The following is a 19,496-nucleotide window of genomic DNA, read 5'->3' as shown; positions in this document are numbered from 1 at the left end:
CTTCTGGAGGATATGAGTCATGCTTCTGTATCCTGTAATTGTGCTGTCATATTTCATATGTCAAGTGAAAGACATGCGCTAGAGAGGGTTGTTAATATATATGGGGAAGAGAAGGTATTGTTAGTGTGAAGAAGAGTGGGCGTGTTGCTAATATACTTCGTCAGGTCGACCCCCCCCCCCCCCCTTCAAACGCCCCCCCCCCCGTGATTGACTAAGTACATCTCGATCCCACACTTCAAACGCCCAAAACTATCGTGATTTAATCAATAATAAATTTATAGTAGAATTACTTAACTTTGTACAAGTTCTACTTCTAATGCCCAATTTACACTCAGCCCCAGTGGGCAGGGAAGTGAGCAGCGCGAGAGTGGAAACACTTCCCATGCCACTCGCGTTGCCCGGCGCTCCCTCGATTGTCGGTTTTTCGTGCGCGAGTCAAAGGACTGGCAGCGTGTTTTTATATTCAGCCCGCTTTAGTTGTCGCCCGGCAATATTTCCGGCAGCGCGAGTGGCAGAGGAAGCGGCTGAATGTAAACGTAGCATTACGGTACCAGAAATAATTCTACAAGTATTAAAAATTTAACTAATAACAAATAAACGGAATTTACATTGCTATCTTTACATAGTATAAAATCGCCACCGCTCTGTTCACATATATCTTTTAAGGTACGCGACTGATTTTAATGCAGTTTTCAACAATGGATAGAGTGATTCAAGAAATTCTAAAATTAGTGATACATCCGTGCGAAGCCGAGACGGGTCGCTAGTGTGAAAATAAAACTACTAAAACGATTTTTATTTGTGTATATTTTAAGACTTTTGTATATGTTTATCTAGATATTACACATTTCCGTCTCAAGCAAACAAGTTTGTTGACGTGATTATACTAAAAAATATATTAATAATACCCACTGAAGTATATGAAGTGATTTAACAAATTGTAATAAAAATACAATATATTTATTGGGTATTAAATTCTTTAACAATATACACGCAACTCTTTATATACTGGTTCTGCTGAATAAAATTTCATAATTAAGAGATTAATATAAGGAATAAATAAATAAAATAAGGCCACAATAAACAGTTGTTTTATAGAATAACTTATATACAGCAGCGATTCCAGTAATTATGGAAAAATATACCTGTATATAATATATTTTCTATGCTAATAAATTGGATTGTGAAACATAAGTTTGACGACATCGGTGCTATAGCAGTTTACCACTCCAACTTACATCCCATTGTCGCGGGTTCGATTTCTCGCACATTATAAACATTTATATTCATAAATATGATTTGTATCGGTGTGGATGTTTTCCGTGTATCTTATGTATTTACAAACAAATGTATCGAAGTATTTCTATTAGTTGTTCAGTACCCTTAACATAAGCCATATAGGCTGGTTTGGACATTTGCATTGCTTGGGACGAGATGGCGCTGCGTGATTTGTCCAAAGTACTATTATTATTGTGTCAAACATAATAATTCTGAAGATGTTTTTAAATGTAATTGAAATCACATTAAACTATTGGAACTTTAGGAATATATTCCTATGAACATTATAAATCATGTTAAAAAACATTATGAGATCTAAAACTAACGCCATTCCTGCATAAAAACCCTTTAAATTTTCATTACTTTCATATTAAATATTTATATTTATAAATATTGAATACGAACAGAAATTAAAATGCTTTTAAGTTACGAATAATTCATTAATGGTATCATCATTCCATCCCAACATTAGAGAATAGTACGGGTGACAGACATAAAAATTGTTAAAACATGGGTTTACAATTGAAATAGAAATCTTTGTTAATTTTAAACACTTCGGAATAGTATTTATTATTATTTTTATTCATATATAATATATATTTGTGGGAAAATGGTCAAAAAGTATTTCGTAAGAATACAAACTATTAAGTAATACAATTACAGTAACAAAAGTAATCAATTGCAGTTAATGAAGCAGAGCAATCCCTCAAGTACAACCAGGAAGTAGCATCCATTAACGAGTATGGTGAATGAGTCAGCATGAAAATGATTGCAGATGAAATTTTAAGTAGCCCAATAACTTATCCACCACGTTAGTAGTAGTTTTATAGAGTATGTCAACAAATATAAATTCAGAACTTATGAATACTAGGTTTTTATGGACTTTAAAAATCTCATACAATACCGTACTATAATTTAAAAAATATCTGTCATCCGCACCATGCCACAGCAAGCGGAGTGTAGGCATAAATTCAACATTAAAAATTGTATTCTTTCAACAAAACATGGAACGACTGCTATATACTTATACTTAGAACATAAAACGTTATACGTAATACACATAAATAATAGTAACTATAATTGTTAAATTACAATAATAATTTAATAATACAAGGAGAAATGTATTTTATCTATGTAGATATATGTATTATATTCATATTTCAACAAAAACGCCTACAATGGGCCTTACAAAAATACACGTCCAAAGCCATAAAGACTAGGAGACCAACAGTTTCAATAAAGAATGAAGGGGCTAGTGGTGGAAGCCTAGTGCCTAATATAGAGTGAGTCCTGCACCTCACTGAAGCTGCCAGACGAGGAATAAACTACCATAGAGTTTGTATTAAGACGAAGTTATCCAGGCATTTGATAGAATAATAATAGTAATTGCATGTGTTTTCTAAACAGGACTAGAGAAAATTATTATTCTGCCATGTCACGTCCAAAACTGACTTGACATTGGCAGTAAATAAATCTCATTCCATCCAGTGTTGCAGGCGTCAAATAAAATGGCCCTGGAGGTGTAGTGCGTATCTACATGCTTCCACATTTGAGTAGGGCGGCGCCCTAGCGAGATCCTACACCATCTACACGTTGGGTCAATACACAGAGTCGCGGTAGAATGTTAACGCAACCTTACCACTCTGACAATGGTGCTCGTCGGCACACCGTGCTGTTTTGTGAGTATCCCACACACCAGCTTCTCACAAATCTGGCAGGAGGGTACGGTCTTTTAAAGATTTTTCAACATGATAAAAAAAGGGTTTTACAGGAGTCTATACAACTTAGGCATCACCAGACAGGCTCTAAAGCTTGTTTCCCTCTCATGAGAGATTATGTTAAGCAAGTCATCATATCTACATAGAAAGCTGTCCGTACCGTAGACACGGTATTGTCTATAAAACAATTTTACTAGGCTACCTACTAGTAACTAATATAGCTGAATTTAATAACAATATACACAATTCTCACATATTAGGATGCCTTCCTGACTTGGTCAGTGTGATTTCGTTGCGATACAGAAATAAATCTGTGGGGTATCTGTAATTATTTATTTTGACAACAATGTAATAGCATATGCTTGTAGTCACTCACTACAATCTCCATGACTTTTATTTATACAGGAATGTTATTTTTTGTAATTGTGTACAATCTCATTTGTAAGGTCTGAATGAGTAATTTCTTGGTTCGAAACTAATCTGATGTGACGTTAGATTTGATTCTCTAAGTATATGTAATAGACCTACAAGAATAAATACTAATTTTAATTCTGAAACTAGATATTCAGTAGATGAACGAAGACGTATCGACCAAATCAGAAATGCACCGTAATGCTCCAATAAAACTTAGCAAGTCTTACAGACGCGTCAACCGTCACAACAACATTCAAATTGATTAAAGAAAAATTAAATAAATAGTTTTCAAAGACAATGAAAAGCACATAAGTGCGTTTGCGATATCCGAGCAATCTTTGATCGCTTCTATCCTAACTATATGTACATATGTGAGCCGAAGGAAATTCTCCTTAATAATTACAATATACACCCCTCTATACAATACAGTACAATCTCATTGCTATAGCGATTAGCAATTAATTATCACCGTTGCTAACAATTCTCATGTGTATATCTTTTTAATTTAATTTGAATGGCAAACAATCTGACAGCACCTCGGAAATCTACATCGTGTAAAGACCGTCATCATAACGCATTGCCATACCGAGGACTTAGATGCCATTCGTCAGTATGTTAGATCAAGATTAAAATCAAAGGATTTTGCTATTTTCTACGATCTATTTATGAGTTACAGATATATGTAAGCTAAGTTATATGGTTAACAATTGCAACTGTCAGTACATGAATGTATTTATTTTAATTGAAAATTGTTAGTAACAATTATTTAATTAAAGCCCCTAAAATCGCTATAATATTACAATAAGAAACAATAACTTCAAACTTTCCACTTCCAGATCTCTCCTGTATTTATAATCAAATATATTGACAATAAAAGCTTTCAAACGATCTTTTATATCTCAAACATTATTCCTAATTTTTCATACCTGATTTGTACGTGATATAAAAACACAGGAGGTGTCTAGAGACTTATAAATACACATACACACATGCACTCACAAACCAACAACCTTTCTAATATGGAATAATTTATTACACAAAACTTCATATTTTCAATTACTCTATTTCTCTATTATCTCTGTATTATTACCGTACAAGGCCTTCCAAACAATATAACATTAGTGTGTAATTATTTTTAAAATATATTTTCAGTACAAATGAGGACCTTAACTAACAAACAGTATTAATCTCATTAATATGAAGAAATTTATTTACTCCCAAAATGTACACTTATACAATAGTAATGGCAGAAGTATATACTTATATACTTCTTTTCGGTAAAATAATGATATTTTAAAAATAACTACAACATATAAAAGTTTTGTCTATTCAAGATGCATTTACCAAACAATACAATCTAAATGCTCTGTAAGAAACCGATCCAATGAAATTTACACTAAAAATATGTTTCTTTCATTAAGTTTCGTTGTAATGATATTTCGTAATAGAAACATTCTTGAATAGACAACGCCATGTTACACGGGAGACGGCCTGACCACAGAGGACATATACAGAATGCAAGCTTGGACAGTAGCTCAATATGAAAAGTTGTATTAATCTAACAAAACATAATGAAAAATATGAACATTAATCAATGTTCAATTTTCGTTTTTTACTACTACAACTTCCCAAAATGAGCACTGCCTAAAAAGCTGTCACTCTGCATTTATTCCTCTATGATCTGAAACAGGAGACTAGTCAACCAGGTCGATCTTCTCAAAGCGTCTGAGAGGGCGCGGTTCGCCGTTGAGGGAACGAGCGGGTCGCGCCCACGTGTTAACGCAGCCATCCGCACACGCCGTCACGAAGTACTCCGAGCGGAACAGTAGCGCGGTCAATCGCTCGTGGGCCACCTTCTTGCAGACCAGCGGCTCCAGTACCGGACACTCATCGAACCTCGGACACGAGGCCGTGCCTATCAGCTTCAACGGATCGAATGGGTCATTCGTCGGAGCCCCGGCCGATTTGCCTCTAAGTGCGACCGTGTTCGACGCAGACGACTTCTGCTCGGCTGGCTTCGTCAGACTGAAGTTCCGTCTATGCTCCGAACGGCGGTCTCCGAAGGAAAACCCCGCTAGCCGCTGCGTCAACGAGTTAACGCCGAGGGAACCCGAACTCTCCTCCTTCGCTTTCCCCACGCTTATATTCAAAGTAGACACGTTATTCACTTTCGTTTTCGCAGGTTGTTTAGCTCCCGACGATTCGCCAGAAGGATTATTTTGCCCGCTCAGTTCTGCGTGTTTGTGACCTATTTTATTAGATTTCGCCCCTTTCGCCGGCACTTTCATACCGGGTACACCGTTCGGAGAAAAGGTCTGACTGTTAGGCGAGAGATGGGCTGACGCCCGCGCTCGTACCGGCGGCCTCAGTACGTCCTCCGTTAAGTCCCACAAGCACAATTGCGTGTCTTGCGATACACTACCTAGTCTGTAACACTGAACACTCTCACTTTTTTGTCTATCATCTTCGACCCCCTCGTCGCTCTCGGGATCCGTGAAACTCACCACGTAAGGGTCGAACGCTACCACCGAAACCCACGATCTGTGGCCTTGTCCACGTGCTACCACTTTCCTTTCACTGAAGCACCAAACAGTAACTAGATCGTCCTCGCCTCCAACTACTACGTATTTTCCATCTGGAGACCAACAGACACATAAAAACCCTCCGAAGTAAGATCTCGCTCTGCCGATCAACTCCATGGTGTCATAATGGAATACTCTTAAGAAGCCATCCTGTGATGCTACAGCCAGATTAGTTCCACAGGGTGAGAACGCAAATTCATTTATACAGCTACCTTCGGCACCTATAACCCACCTGTATAGTGGGTTTCTAGTGGACTTTGTTCGACAAGTGTGTATGGAATAACCATCGCCTTGTTTGAAGAGCTGGTAATGCGGCGCCGTGGTTCCACAGGACAGCTCCTCATTATACACGTATAATTGTCCGGACGCGTGTGCCGTGATGAAAAGGTTACTTGAACCGGGTACCCACCTGATACAAGTTACGCGTGTTTTGTCGATCAGTCTCTGAAACAATAATATCAAATGATTCATTAATACACAACAGAATAGCTAATTTATTGCAATAATTTGTCAATATCTCACATACCCTTAAGGTTTACTGTTATGATATCTATAGTAGACATTGTAATATTTCTTTAATCATATGAATATTAATCTGATTGGTAGAAAAACTAATAACATCAAATTATACATTATATCTTAACAGACATAGATTTAATAATAGATAATTTTGATATGGATGTATCACGCCAAAGTAGAGAAATCATGTTTTAAAGAAAAAAATTTATATTACAATAGAAGCATATAATAGGTGGGGTTTACCAAAGAAATTTGCATGGATTATATGAAGTAATGCATAAACAGAAAACGTAATCTACTATCCTGTCCTTCATTAGTGTTTTTAGTTGATTTTTTTATTCATTAGTTGATTCAGGTTCATTTCTCACATATGTCTCTGGATAATACCTTAAAATTAGCTATTTTCTGCTTGAGCAGTGAACTGCAAAACTAGTAGTTTACTGCAAACCATAAACAATACACTGAGGTACAAATGTTTTTTTCTTATTGGAGATGCACGCACACTATGTTACTGACACATTATTTGCACCTATATTATATATTGTTAACTGCCTAATGTATTTACTGTGCATCTATCTCTTTATATTACTGTACCTTATGTGTGCTCTACACACAAACAAATGTATTATCTGTCTATCTAAGTCTGTGATATACAATAGTGAACAATGAATAGAGAAAAAAAATTATGATGATTATTTTTACTCACCTCTTCATTGTACAATTTACTTAATTCCTTCTTAATAGGGTCTATTAGTTGTATTTGGCCGGTAGAAAATCCTATAACTAGTGATACACTGTCTGCTGTCATGGTGACAGTGTTGAAATCATGGCATGTCGGATTCGTGCCTTTATACATCTTCTTATCTACTGGTTTTGTGAGATCTGCTGCCTGCGGAAACATATACAATTTATACTAGTTAATACAGTAGGACGGTAGAAAAAAGATGGACTGATGATATAAAAAATGTAGGAAAAGACAGGATGCAAACTGCCATGGATAGATGGGTTGGGAAAAGATGGAGGAGGCTCTTACCTACCTGCTCATGGTACAGATATCTATTCTATTTTATTACACATAGTACAAGCTCTGCTTATCTTGGAACTAAATGGTGTGATTTGTTTTAGGTTATTAATATATACAGATTTAATATAATTACATAAGTGTGAGCGACATTGTTATTAATACCTTATATTCGCCACAATGAGCTAATGTAGACCTGACTCCATTCTCATGCTATCATCATCCACTAGAGCACTATTAACATATACAGTTAACACAGGCCAGTGCACCATATAATTGTAATATAATGCATTTGCTTATTTATATGTTTTACTGATTTATAATACTATAGATATGCTTATTGCAAATTCATTACACAATTTTAATACTAGCTGTACCATATTTATATTCATATGCATAGTAAAAAACAGTTATTTCAATATTACAAACAGACATTTATATATATAGATGTATAAATTATTTTGTCATGTCTTCTGCATGTCTTTTTCTTATGATTTAAAATTGCCATACCTAAATTATAAGTATTTACCATTTTCTATACATTGCTTAATTCATATCAAACATACAGTCCATTCATGTATCATCCACATTGTTCTTATTTTACACTCCATATCATAAAAGGCTAACATAAAAATTAATTTACTATTTAGTATTAGAGATTGATCAACATACTGAAATTTATCAGTAATAAATTATTATTATTATATTAAATCTTTACATATGATGAAAATTATTAATCCATGTTTACATATAGTGACAATATCTCCATCTTTAGATATTTAATGGATATTTCCACATTACATGTCATGTATTACATTGTTGTAAATTATTTTATAAAATAATGTATTATTATTTAGCACATAATATAAGTTGAATTTACCTTTTTAACACCTCTGTACACATAAACATAAAGTTCTTTGCCATGGTTGAAACATATCCGATCATCCGACCCCTGGCCGTCGGAGCCGGGTGCTCCTCCTCCAGGTCCCGGCGGCAGCGATACCAGTGACACGCGCACGTGAGAAGAACCCGACCCACTAGTATAACCCACCCGGTTGGGTCTAGAATACTCTGAAAGTGTCATCAGGCGATAGGTCCCTTCCCGCGTCACGAACTGTGTCTTCACATCATCCTTCCCGCCAGAGTCAGGTTGAACAGCCATGTTATCATATTATCCGGATATAATTCATGGAGACAACCTGAGAAGCACCGTAAAAGCTTGACAACTCAGCCGAAGTGTGGGCTTGGAAATCCCAGCGTGTTCTCAATTAGCATATTTCGCAAACTGTTGTAATATATCTTCATTCGAGTACTCATAAGTTTAGGCTGTAATGTGTGTTTTCATCAAATATAAATTATGAAATACCGAAACGAAATAGACAAATATTTAGTTGCAACGTAAAGTCAGGTGTCAGACATGACATGACGGTAAGTTGTCTATGATAATTGAGCATTATATTTGCACAGACAATGAATTCCGTTTAAGTTTTACGTCTCTATGGATTAGTTTTCTATAGTGGGGTTTTCAAAAAATATGGTAAAACGGTGCCCATCTATATTTTAAATACATTTGTAAAAAAAACATTAATTATTAATATCTAGCATCTATTTCTATTATTTGCCTATTACATATCACACCATTTTATCTAGATAAGTATATATTATTTTGCTTCGTACCTCAGTTTGGAGGGCAGGGCATTGTCATTCGAGGTCTATTGGCCCTACTAGTATGAACAATGTATCCTATGAAGTCGACCTCCATACGGCTTGTCTGAAAACCATTTACAGATGAAATTTCCACCATAGGCTAAGTGACTTAATTTCGTCTTCATGTTTTCACTCTTCATTTTTCACATAATATATTTTTCATATTTGTAGAATGCGTATACTATATGCTTTAGTCTTTAAATATTATGTTTTAATTGTATTATCAATAAAGATAATTTACAATCAATAATATACATATCTAATCGTAATACATTGCAGTAAACATCATACCATATTGTTCTTATCTTTTAGTAATGAAATTGGGGTATTATAATCTCAACCAAAACATTGTATTTACTACTAGTATTTTTTTTTCATGTGTGAATATTCTCACAGCAGTATATGGACAATAAACAACAGAAATATCATCCAACCTAAATTTCGGTATATTGAATCTAGATAAAACGGCATCAAAAAAACTCGTCCTCTCAAGGGTTAGGAGATACTTCACGCCTGGACAGCTTTTAACGCTATACCAAGCACAGGTCCGATCTTGCATGGAGTATTGTTCCCACTTATGGGATGGATCCGCTCAGTACCAACTTGACGCTCTAGACTCAATCGACAGACGAGCAAGGAGACTTATCGGGGACGAATCACTTGTAGCTAAGAGGCTTCAAAGTCTTAATCACCGACGTAAAGTAGCTTGTCTATCGGTGTTCTATAGGCTCCATTTTGGCGAATGTGCTCAAGAACTGCACAACCTCAGTCCTCCAGCACCGTTCCATCAACGTACAACAAGACGTAGAGAGCGGCTCCACCCCTACACTATTGACATCCCAGCTGCTCGAACTAACCGTTTTGCATCATCTTTCCTTATGCGAGCAGCTAAGGAGTGGAACTCTACCAGCGTCTATTTTTCCTGCCTCTTACAACATTGGGTCTTTTAAGTCAAGAGTGAATAGGTATTATTTGAGCTTGCGTAACAATTATCATCATTAACATCATGAGATAAACGCGCTCAAAATATGATATAAAAAAAAAAAAAAATGGTCAATATTCCATGTGTCTACCATTGACGAAGATATCTATGAATGTAGATATCGGACATGGAATCTCCTTTTTAGAAGTCGGTTAATTTGTTCGGAACTTTGTGAGAAAATCCCAATCGCACTAGACCGGTTTTCTATTAAATCAAAACATACATGTTATATTATAGAATTATTATTATAAATATAACAATTTATGTAACCATTGCGCCGCGGTTTCTACGGTCATTAAATTTAATAGAAATGACAGCCACCTTTGTCGCCCACCTTTTGAAATGGTGCATTCGCCTGCACTATCTATATCATTGACACTGAGAGGACATCAATGGTGCATAATAGGAGATGGATATCTGGTTGGTGACTGCATTACGGCGAATTCACCAAGTAGGATGAACCGGGACGTCATGTATCTGCGGACTAAATATACATATATAGGAGTAGCTAAATATACATGTAGATAGTGTAATATTATTGAAATGAAATATATTTTGTGATTAATTATTTTAATGTACTATTATAATACAGTGTAATGCACTGATGCAAGGTACTCTTAATATAATATAAATGTACAGACGTTAGGTATTTGAAACTTAATACAACTAAGCTGTCTCTTTAGTTTCAACTGTTTCGGTGAGACTACTGTATCAGATTTTGCATTGCTTTCTTTATCCTTATTAGCTTTTTCTTCTGGAGTGCCTTCTTTATTCTGACTATCTTTTCCTTCCAAAAACTTATCCCATTTGTCTATTCTCTTACTTATTTCTGCATCTGTTTCTGCAATTCGATATTTAGTCCTTCCATCCCATATTTCAGCTGTAATTTGCCTCTTACCAAACCATCTTCCATTAATCAACTGGACTACTGCATCGGCTTCCGTTGGTTCCTTCATGGTGATTTGAGCAACTCCTTCTGGATGTCTATCATAGATGACCACTTTACGTACCTCACCACATTTTGCAGATTCTTCTCTCAAGTCTTGCTGATAATCAAGTATCAATTGTACATCTTTATCAAAGTCTGTGGGCTGAAATAGATTCTTAACTATCACTATCCTCTCATGTTTTGACCGTTCACCTAGGAACTTCTCAGGGCGCCAATCAAACAACTTCTGCTGCATTTTTTTTATTTTCTCAAGTTCTTTTTTCTTTTTTCTTGGGTTTAAGAGCAGGATTATAATCACCTTTTAATTGGAAATGAGCCCTTTCCACTTTAACTTTATTGCCATTGAAATCGCTGCCATCTAATAATTTCAGAGCTAAATCTACAGATTCTATTTTTATGTATGTACATAATGCATCACCTTTGAAACAATTCTGTTCTTTATCCATATATAATTTTACCTTCATTTTCTGTGTACTCACATCACGTTCCACCAGACCACATTTCTGCATGAAATTAACAAAGTCCTCCTCTGTTATATCCAATGGCAAATTTGATACATACACCTTTGTATTTGTCTCCTCAGAAGCTTCAAACCACTGTGGCTCAACTTTCCTTTTTAAACCGGCTTCAGCTTTCTTCTGTGCCTCTTTTTTTGTTGCATCCTCTTTACTTTCTTCTTTAGTAGTGTTATCAACAAAACCATATGACATTTGGTAGTAGGCTAAAAAGTCATCGTCAACTTTAGGTATCCATGCCTTTTTTTGGTCATCCCAAAAGAATTTAGACCCATCTTGCTCTGTGTAAACATGTGTATCATTCTCATAGCTGTATGTTCTCCCTGGTACTTCTTGTCCACTTTTAGGGGTCCAGGAAGTACTGGTTTCATCCCATACATATTTTTGTTGTGTTGTTGGGTCCGTATAAGTAGCTACTGCACCTTCGTAAGTAATGTATGGAGCGTACTCACCCCATGCTGTAGCATCTTTTTTATCTGTAGCAGTTTTATCTTTTTCTACTGGACTATGTACATTTTCAATACTTTTACTGAGGTTTTTGTCCTTTACCTTTGACGTAGTATCCTGATTTACTTTATTTATTACATCTGTCTGCGTAATAACCTTTAAATTGCTTTCTACCTGATCGGACTTCTCGTTGTCTTTGCTAACTTGTATTTTATCTGTATGCTGCTCAGAAATTTCAGAATTACTTGGCCCTTTAGACTGCTGGTCTTCTTCTGATAATTTTTGAACAGTCTCACATGAAAGTTTGATTACAAATCCAGGTTTCGTATTTTTTTCTTGTTTCGCCATACCTATTCATTGGTTTGCATTTGTTTTAATAGATTATTTATACAGGTACAGGCGTACCTTACAGAAAGAATTTGGTCACATACAGAAATTTTCGAATATATCAGCTAAATAAATAATATTAAATACGAAATGGAAAGAGATAACAATATTAAATAAAAATATTAGTCCGTCATTCAACAGTCAGCTTGCGTCAAAATCAAGTCGAAATACAGCATACAGGGTAGCACAAGTAATGATGTGCTGACTGACTTAGAATGACATCCTTTTTATTTTGGTTCCGTTTTTCCCGTTTTAGGAAAGGCAATAACACTCGGTCTGTACAGCTATGACATTCCTATGTAACACTAATTGACATAGTGAGGTACTAAATTTATTGTTACGATAAACGATTATGTATTACCACAGGTATTACTAATAAACCATTAAAAATAAATTAATTGAACACTTACCGCATAATATTTCCTATATAAAATAATTAGTAAAATACATATTCCTTTAAATGTAATATAAATTATCATGTTTTCAAATCGCTTCACATTACGATTCTTCTTTTCAGGATTAAGAAAATTTAATGAAATATTGGTAATGAAAAATGAAAGAAAGCATTCACTGCCGTTCTAGCCTTAATATAATTATGGCAAGAACGGCAGTGAATAGGATATTGGTGTTCTGTGATGTTCGTAGTCATCTCGTTAAGATGAGTGCGAAGAGGGATGAATAGAAGAGAAAAACATATTACGCTGACCCCCAATTGAATGTGTGATAGAAGAAGCAGATGATAATGTAATATCGTTCTGAATATCATTGATTATCTTTGAATTGAACATATAATCGATAAATAATAATTTATAATCGATTTATGAGTATGTGTCAAGCACAACACTAAATTCACAGGAAAATTTAGAATTGAATATTTTTTTGGCATAAAGAAAATTATAGAATAAATAATATACATCATACTTTTTAATCTAATTGCCATTATATTTATATTATAGAGGTCCAAGTAGGTACAAGTTTGAATACAATGGAAGATGTTAAGGATGTTTTTTTCAGTCCACTGCCTGATTCCCCTTACGTAAAACCATTTAGGTTTAATTACACTCAGAACGGCATGAAAAAGACTTGGGACATACTAGAGGTTCACGATAGTGTGGTAATTATAGTATTTAATGTTACAAGAAGGGTTATGATATTCGTCAAGCAATTTCGACCAGGTATTAAGTGTTTTTATTTTAACCTATACTATTGCTCATAGCTACTTTTTACCATCGCACAGCTCGCCATCGACAGGGAATTCATACCCACATCTTAGCTCCTACCATATATACTATAGTGTTCTCGGACACTGAGGTTTTAGAGACCGGGCGAGTAGGTACACAATACAAAACAAACACTGACTATTATTTATTTAACACTTTTAATATTTTTCTGAGTGATAGAATAAACAAGGAAGGTTACCACTCTAGTCATAGTCTTAATATTAGTGCTAATAAACCTTGATATTGTGGAATGAACAGGAAGTTTTGCCAGGAGAGTAATTTGTGTTCATAGTTTATGGTTACCATTTCTATCAGCTTTTGCTTAATTTCCACCATTGTGGTCTGAAAACAATATTTCTTTATGTAATATCAAATAGTTTATTAGTAGACAGTATTATGTATCCTAAAACTATCTTTTTTTTACATGTCTGTCTAACTTGATTTGAATTTAGCAAATAAAATAATATTGGAGCTGACACATACAATATAAAATGAAATAAGTTTCTTAATCTACTAGTCTTTGATTTTTACTTTAATTTCAGCTATTTACTATAACTGTATAAAACCTGAAGATAGACAGGCAGACTTTATAGACACAAATAAGTATCCAGCATCATTGGGTGTTGCATTAGAGATGTGTGCGGGTATCATAGACAAGAATAAGTCGATAGATGAGATTGCAAGAGAGGAAGTGCTGGAAGAGTGTGGATATAATGTTGAGCTCAAAGATTTGCATAAAATTACTTCATACAGGTAAATATTTAACCCATTTACACTTACTGTTACCATTTTGAGAAAATGTCCTCGAATATATATGTATATATATATATATATAATTTTTAATAATAATCTCAGGACAATTCACACAGCGCCATCTAGACCCAAGTTAAGCTAGCTAAAGCTTGTGTTATGGGTACTAGATAACTGATACAAATACATAGATATTTTTTTTTTTGTAAATGCATACATAATATACATAGAAAACACCCAGACCGACACAAACAATCATACTCATGAATACAAATGTTTGTGCCGTGCGAGGAATCGAACCCGCGACCATCGGACGTAAAGCGGTGTGTTAGACCGCTAGACCACCGAGGTCGTCAATATATAATTTTTAAATTAATATAGTTCATGTTTGTTCCGAGTCATATGTATAATTTCTCTAATACTCACTGCATAGCTTTGCAATATAAATTATATGTATATCACAAATTCGTGGGAAAAATTGTATAAAATGTATAATGTTAGTTTATGCAATTTGCATTATGACAAAGTAATACACTTTGTACTTATAATACTAGCTCCAGAACCACAGGCTAATTTCATAAAATATTTTCTCCACCTTCAAAGAAGGTTCAAACAGTTTTATTATGTCCAGTGCTAGTAGTACCATTATTCATAATAATTTTTGTTTATTTGTTTTTTAGGTCTGGTGTTGGTGTACAGGGAGCTCTCCAAACACTATACTATTGTGAAGTGACTGATGATATGAAAACAGAACAAGGTAAGTTGAACATCACTACTATGATTTGTGTCCTAAGACCTTCATCACATATAATATAACATGTATAATACAAAATGTTTCTATGTCCAACAGACATAGAAACATGTTGTATTATACATTATACACATCTTCACATAGTATAAATGAAGAGGTCTGTCTAATTGCTTAGATATTTTAATAGATTTTATGCACTTTTTAACAATGGATAGTGATTCAAGAGGAAGGTTTATATGTATAATACATGTACACATGTGCAAAGCCAGAGCGGGTAACTAGTATATAAATAAAACATTTCAAATGTTCACAATAAGTTTTACATATCTATATACATTTCAGTAATTATAAAGATTTTTCAGTGTTGATTTTACAGTTAGTCAAGGACTAGTTTAGTTATTCATAATCAATTCATCTTCTCTTAATTAGTGTTGTAATTGCTAATAAAGTACAGTGTGGCCGCTTAAAGTTTGCGCAGATCGAATGGGCGATGTAACTTTGAACTGAAGTACATATATAGTTTTTAAAATTCAAACCACATCAAACGGCGCTGTTTCAAGGTTATTTGGTCACATCACTACAAAAACAAACAGTTCACGTAACCTAAACTCAATTTTCTTTGTGCTCTTCAGGTGGTGGTGTGGACGATGAAATAATAGAAGTGGTAGAGAAAACAATCCCCGAAATAGAGGCCATGGTCAACTCGCCGGGACCACTGACCAGCCCGCCAGCTTGTCTCTTTTCTTTAATGTGGTTCCTACGTAATAAAGCAGACAAGTACAGAAAGTAGGTGCATAATACGGTAATAGACAATAATAGATGATTCCTAACGACCTATTAAGACCAGCCAATCTATTCTAGTGACTAATTTCTATCCAATAACATTGGATTGCACATAGCATGTGCCTTTTTATACACTTACAACATATTTCGTTATTTAAATGACATGATATTGGCTTGTCTAGAACTTACTGCAGTTCTAAAGCATTGTTAAAATTCTTAATACTTTAGCCGTATAGTCATGAAATGGTGAGATAGACACACTTTTTATACTTAACTTTTGCATAATAGTGGTCACTTTAGCGTGCAAGCATTTGTATTGTACTAATAATAATTAAGTTACATGTATATGTAACTTAATTATTATTAGTACAAATATTTTATATAAACGCATGAAAAATGTTACCGTGCACTCATTACTATGCACTATTTGCTATCTATATTGAGAGCTAATTAGGAATGTATAAGTGTTGGAATTTAAAGTCTTTTTTAAAACACATGTTGTTTAGAATGGAACTGTAATTTAATCATTCCAGTATGTTAAAGTCCCATTCTGAAGACTATTTCCATTATAAATCTTACATGTTATATAGTCATAATACATTCTCTTCTCACAGGAGTTTCGAAAGAACTTGTGGAAAATGCAAAGACGATATACTCGAAAACTAACGTATGTAATATACTCCTTACGATCACGTGCAAATATCGTGTACACATTTTTGATAGACAAACTCAATGACCTTACTCATATTTGTATTTAAAATCTTTAAACAAATAGAGTTAAAAAAGGTCTGCGTGTATTAAGCGTCATCCACACAATTAGAACCTTCCATTACTGGTGCAGTTATTAGAAATTGGTATTAGTACACCCCGTTCTTATAGTGTGCACATCTCGCGTGTTTCTTGGTAAAGAAGATCAATTACTATATAAAATTATAGATATTAGAAAAAATTCTAATATTATAGTATAGTACATTGGAGTCCCTTTACCGGATTTAGTTGCAATTTAAAACATGTGTATAGAGTAGTGACTACATAAGTAGCCCTTTCAGAAGCATTTTTGAGGAACTGTATGTCGGGAGGCCACTGCTACGTACTATAGCAATAAAGAAGCTGTTTGATCGGCCTTAAAAACCTCGACAAATACTAGTACTGTTGTCTGTTGTAAATTTGACACTTTTTTCTCTTTTCTGTATCGCTTTTAGTAGTCATTAAAGAACACAACGTTCGTGTGCGTGACGCTTTATATACATATAAGATAAAAATGTTTATTTACTTTTAGTATAGTTTGGTACTTTATAGGTCACAAGTATAATGCATTTAGTTAATTTGTTATGTAGTTGTTATATGAAATATAATTTATTTATATGTTTATTTCAAGTAATGAGTCGTCTAGTAGACTTCTCATTAAATTTGATTTGTAGAATAAGGTATTTAAAACTTATATTGTTCTTTGATTTTAAAACTGTTCAAGTTTGAATCTGCTCAATGGTTCCAATGAAATGTAAAGTGAATTTTAAAAAGTCAAAACATAAGATTCCTTATTACATTCATGTTGCAGAGGATTTGTCTATCATAATTATATAAAATTTTATTAAAAAGAATATATAATCTTCGTTTGCATTGATGTCCAACTCGCACTTTGCCTGTTTTCTTAAAGTGTGTATCTACATAATGACTTGTAACCGTTACGTGGCAGTATTGTTGCGGAAGTTTTAACACTAACGATGTTATGTCCATCATATTGTACTAATAGTCCGCGAGCCAGAAGCTTTTTTAGTCAATTATTTCCTCCCTGTAGAAAACCACCTATTGTATATTGCTCATGTTGACCTAGCTCGCGGGTCATAAAGAGAATTAATTTTCAAAACTGAATTTATGAATTTAATTTATATTACGTATAGTCCGCTTCACGTAATAAGACCGCTGGCGGTGTACCTGCAATGTCTAATTTAAACATGTTTTTTTTAACCCTTTTGGATTGGAATTGGAGGTAAATAAATATGATGCACTCTCGCTCAGGTTTTTTATGTGACTAAAGCTATAAATATCTAAGTGCATAATATAAATTAAAATTTAATATATGGTGTTTTTGCCACATTAGAACAGGGTTCAGAAGCATTTGTAATGATAGATGTTTAATGTAAAGGTTATATCAGATACAATAGTAAAACTAGTAAATTATTTATAAAAACGTGCATTTTATGTTACTTTCTTTCAAATTAATAATTGAAGTGAATGAGATGTAATATTTATTTATACTGCGTTGTGCATAAAAAAATTAATGTATAAAGCGAGTGTAAGCCTTGTAAGTTTCGTCCAGCAATATTGCAGGCGATTAATTTATGTACAAAAAAACAAGAAGGATGTATATAATATTGTATAATATTAAATTAAATTTTACGGAAAAATACTTGTTTTACTAAATGTTAAAACCTTATTTTACGGCGCTGGTGCTCCAGTTTTAGCACACCGCCTTATTTCCGATGAATTTCTCGATTCCTCGCGCGGTACAAACATTTATGTTCAATTAAAAAAGAAACAACCATAAATACCTTCTCAGAGCACATAAAATATATCATACGCAATCTTAAACAATACAATCAAACGTAACATGTAATTATCTTGTAAAAGTATCAAAAAATGTATATATACTATATATAAAAAAAAAACTGTAAATTAAAACTGTATATAAAAATAAAAAAAAAGAATACATACCGGCAATCACGAATAATTCATTAATTCATAATCACACAAAAACAAAAATAAAATAAAAAAAAATAAAACAAAAAAAAATATATATATATAAAAAAAAATTTAAAAAAAAAATCGCAAAACGGAAAAATAAAAAAAGTAAAAGGGAAGGAAAGGAAAAAAAAAAGGATACATACCAAGAACCGTAATTTCATCAGTGTAAATAATCCATCTCCTAATATATAATCATCTAAAAAATAAAAACATCGCAAATCCAATCACTCGTCTTAAAATAAAACACTTCACATTCTCCGCTAATGCGAGCGTAACCCGAAAGCGCAAACGCAGAAGCTAAGAGTTAAAAAAAATATGCTCAAACAATAAAAAAAAAACATTTATGTTCACAAGTATAATTTGGGTGATTACCAACAAGTATGGATCTGAGCGTCAGTATGGATATTATGTATCTACTAGCTGGCGCCGTAAACGTTGTTTTGCCATATAAATTAAAATCGCTATTAAAAAACGGGGGTTGACTGTGAGTGACTGAAGAGGAAAATTTAGGGAAATTTAATGCACATAAAATAATAAAAATAAAATGTTAGTGGTGAACAACCCTTATCACTTCGGGGTATGAGAAATAGTAGCCGATGATTTTTTATTAATTATGTTAACTCGAATTCAATATTTATTTAAAACAATTTTTTTTACAATTACAATTTTTCAATTTTTTTTACAATGAATTTTGTACAATAAACGGGCTTAATGCTAATAGCATTATA

The 19,496-nt window shown here is 33.8% G+C and overlaps 3 protein-coding genes across 3 annotated transcripts; 1 reads left to right on the top strand and 2 right to left on the bottom strand.

Annotated features, from left to right (window-relative positions):
- Positions 1-4,328: 4,328 nt before the first annotated feature.
- Positions 4,329-8,935, bottom strand: LOC131845731 (WD repeat-containing protein 20-like). The gene is made up of 3 exons (XM_059194824.1): positions 8,413-8,935; positions 7,218-7,400; positions 4,329-6,436 (listed from the first exon to the last, which is right to left on the bottom strand). The coding sequence occupies exons 1-3, from the start codon at positions 8,692-8,694 to the stop codon at positions 5,105-5,107; spliced, it is 1,797 nt and encodes a 598-aa protein (XP_059050807.1). The 5' UTR covers positions 8,695-8,935; the 3' UTR covers positions 4,329-5,104.
- Positions 8,936-10,838: 1,903 nt separating this feature from the next.
- LOC131845726 (HIV Tat-specific factor 1-like) lies at positions 10,839-12,675 on the bottom strand. The gene is given in 2 exon segments (XM_059194818.1): positions 10,839-11,439; positions 11,441-12,675. Coding segments are annotated over 2 exon segments (1,641 nt in total). The 5' UTR covers positions 12,481-12,675.
- A 704-nt stretch (positions 12,676-13,379) lies between these two features.
- Positions 13,380-16,685, top strand: LOC131845734 (uridine diphosphate glucose pyrophosphatase NUDT14-like). The gene is made up of 4 exons (XM_059194828.1): positions 13,380-13,694; positions 14,282-14,492; positions 15,170-15,246; positions 15,873-16,685. The coding sequence occupies exons 1-4, from the start codon at positions 13,505-13,507 to the stop codon at positions 16,028-16,030; spliced, it is 636 nt and encodes a 211-aa protein (XP_059050811.1). The 5' UTR covers positions 13,380-13,504; the 3' UTR covers positions 16,031-16,685.
- Positions 16,686-19,496: the final 2,811 nt, after the last annotated feature.

Source organism: Achroia grisella, unplaced genomic scaffold, assembly GCF_030625045.1.
Source record: "Achroia grisella isolate CSIRO2021 unplaced genomic scaffold, CSIRO_AGI_Agris_v1 utg483, whole genome shotgun sequence".
Taxonomy (NCBI): Eukaryota; Metazoa; Arthropoda; class Insecta; order Lepidoptera; family Pyralidae; genus Achroia; species Achroia grisella.
Note: the sequence above shows the minus strand (reverse complement) of the source record. Positions and strands in the feature narration are given on the sequence as shown.

What these genes read in the sequence shown, in the direction of transcription:
- LOC131845731 (XM_059194824.1), bottom strand. Translation starts at nt 8,694, where the DNA reads ATGGCTGTTCAACCTGACTCTGGCGGGAAGGATGATGTGAAGACACAG. An exon ending in TGTACAGAGGTGTTAAAAAG is followed by an intron (nt 7,401 to 8,412) that starts GTAAATTCAACT and finishes ATGTTTCCGCAG; the next exon opens with GCAGCAGATCTCACAAAACC. An exon ending in GTAAATTGTACAATGAAGAG is followed by an intron (nt 6,437 to 7,217) that starts GTGAGTAAAAAT and finishes TTATTGTTTCAG; the next exon opens with AGACTGATCGACAAAACACG.
- LOC131845734 (XM_059194828.1), top strand. Translation starts at nt 13,505, where the DNA reads ATGGAAGATGTTAAGGATGTTTTTTTCAGTCCACTGCCTGATTCCCCT. An exon ending in CATAAAATTACTTCATACAG is followed by an intron (nt 14,493 to 15,169) that starts GTAAATATTTAA and finishes TTTGTTTTTTAG; the next exon opens with GTCTGGTGTTGGTGTACAGG. An exon ending in TGATATGAAAACAGAACAAG is followed by an intron (nt 15,247 to 15,872) that starts GTAAGTTGAACA and finishes TGTGCTCTTCAG; the next exon opens with GTGGTGGTGTGGACGATGAA.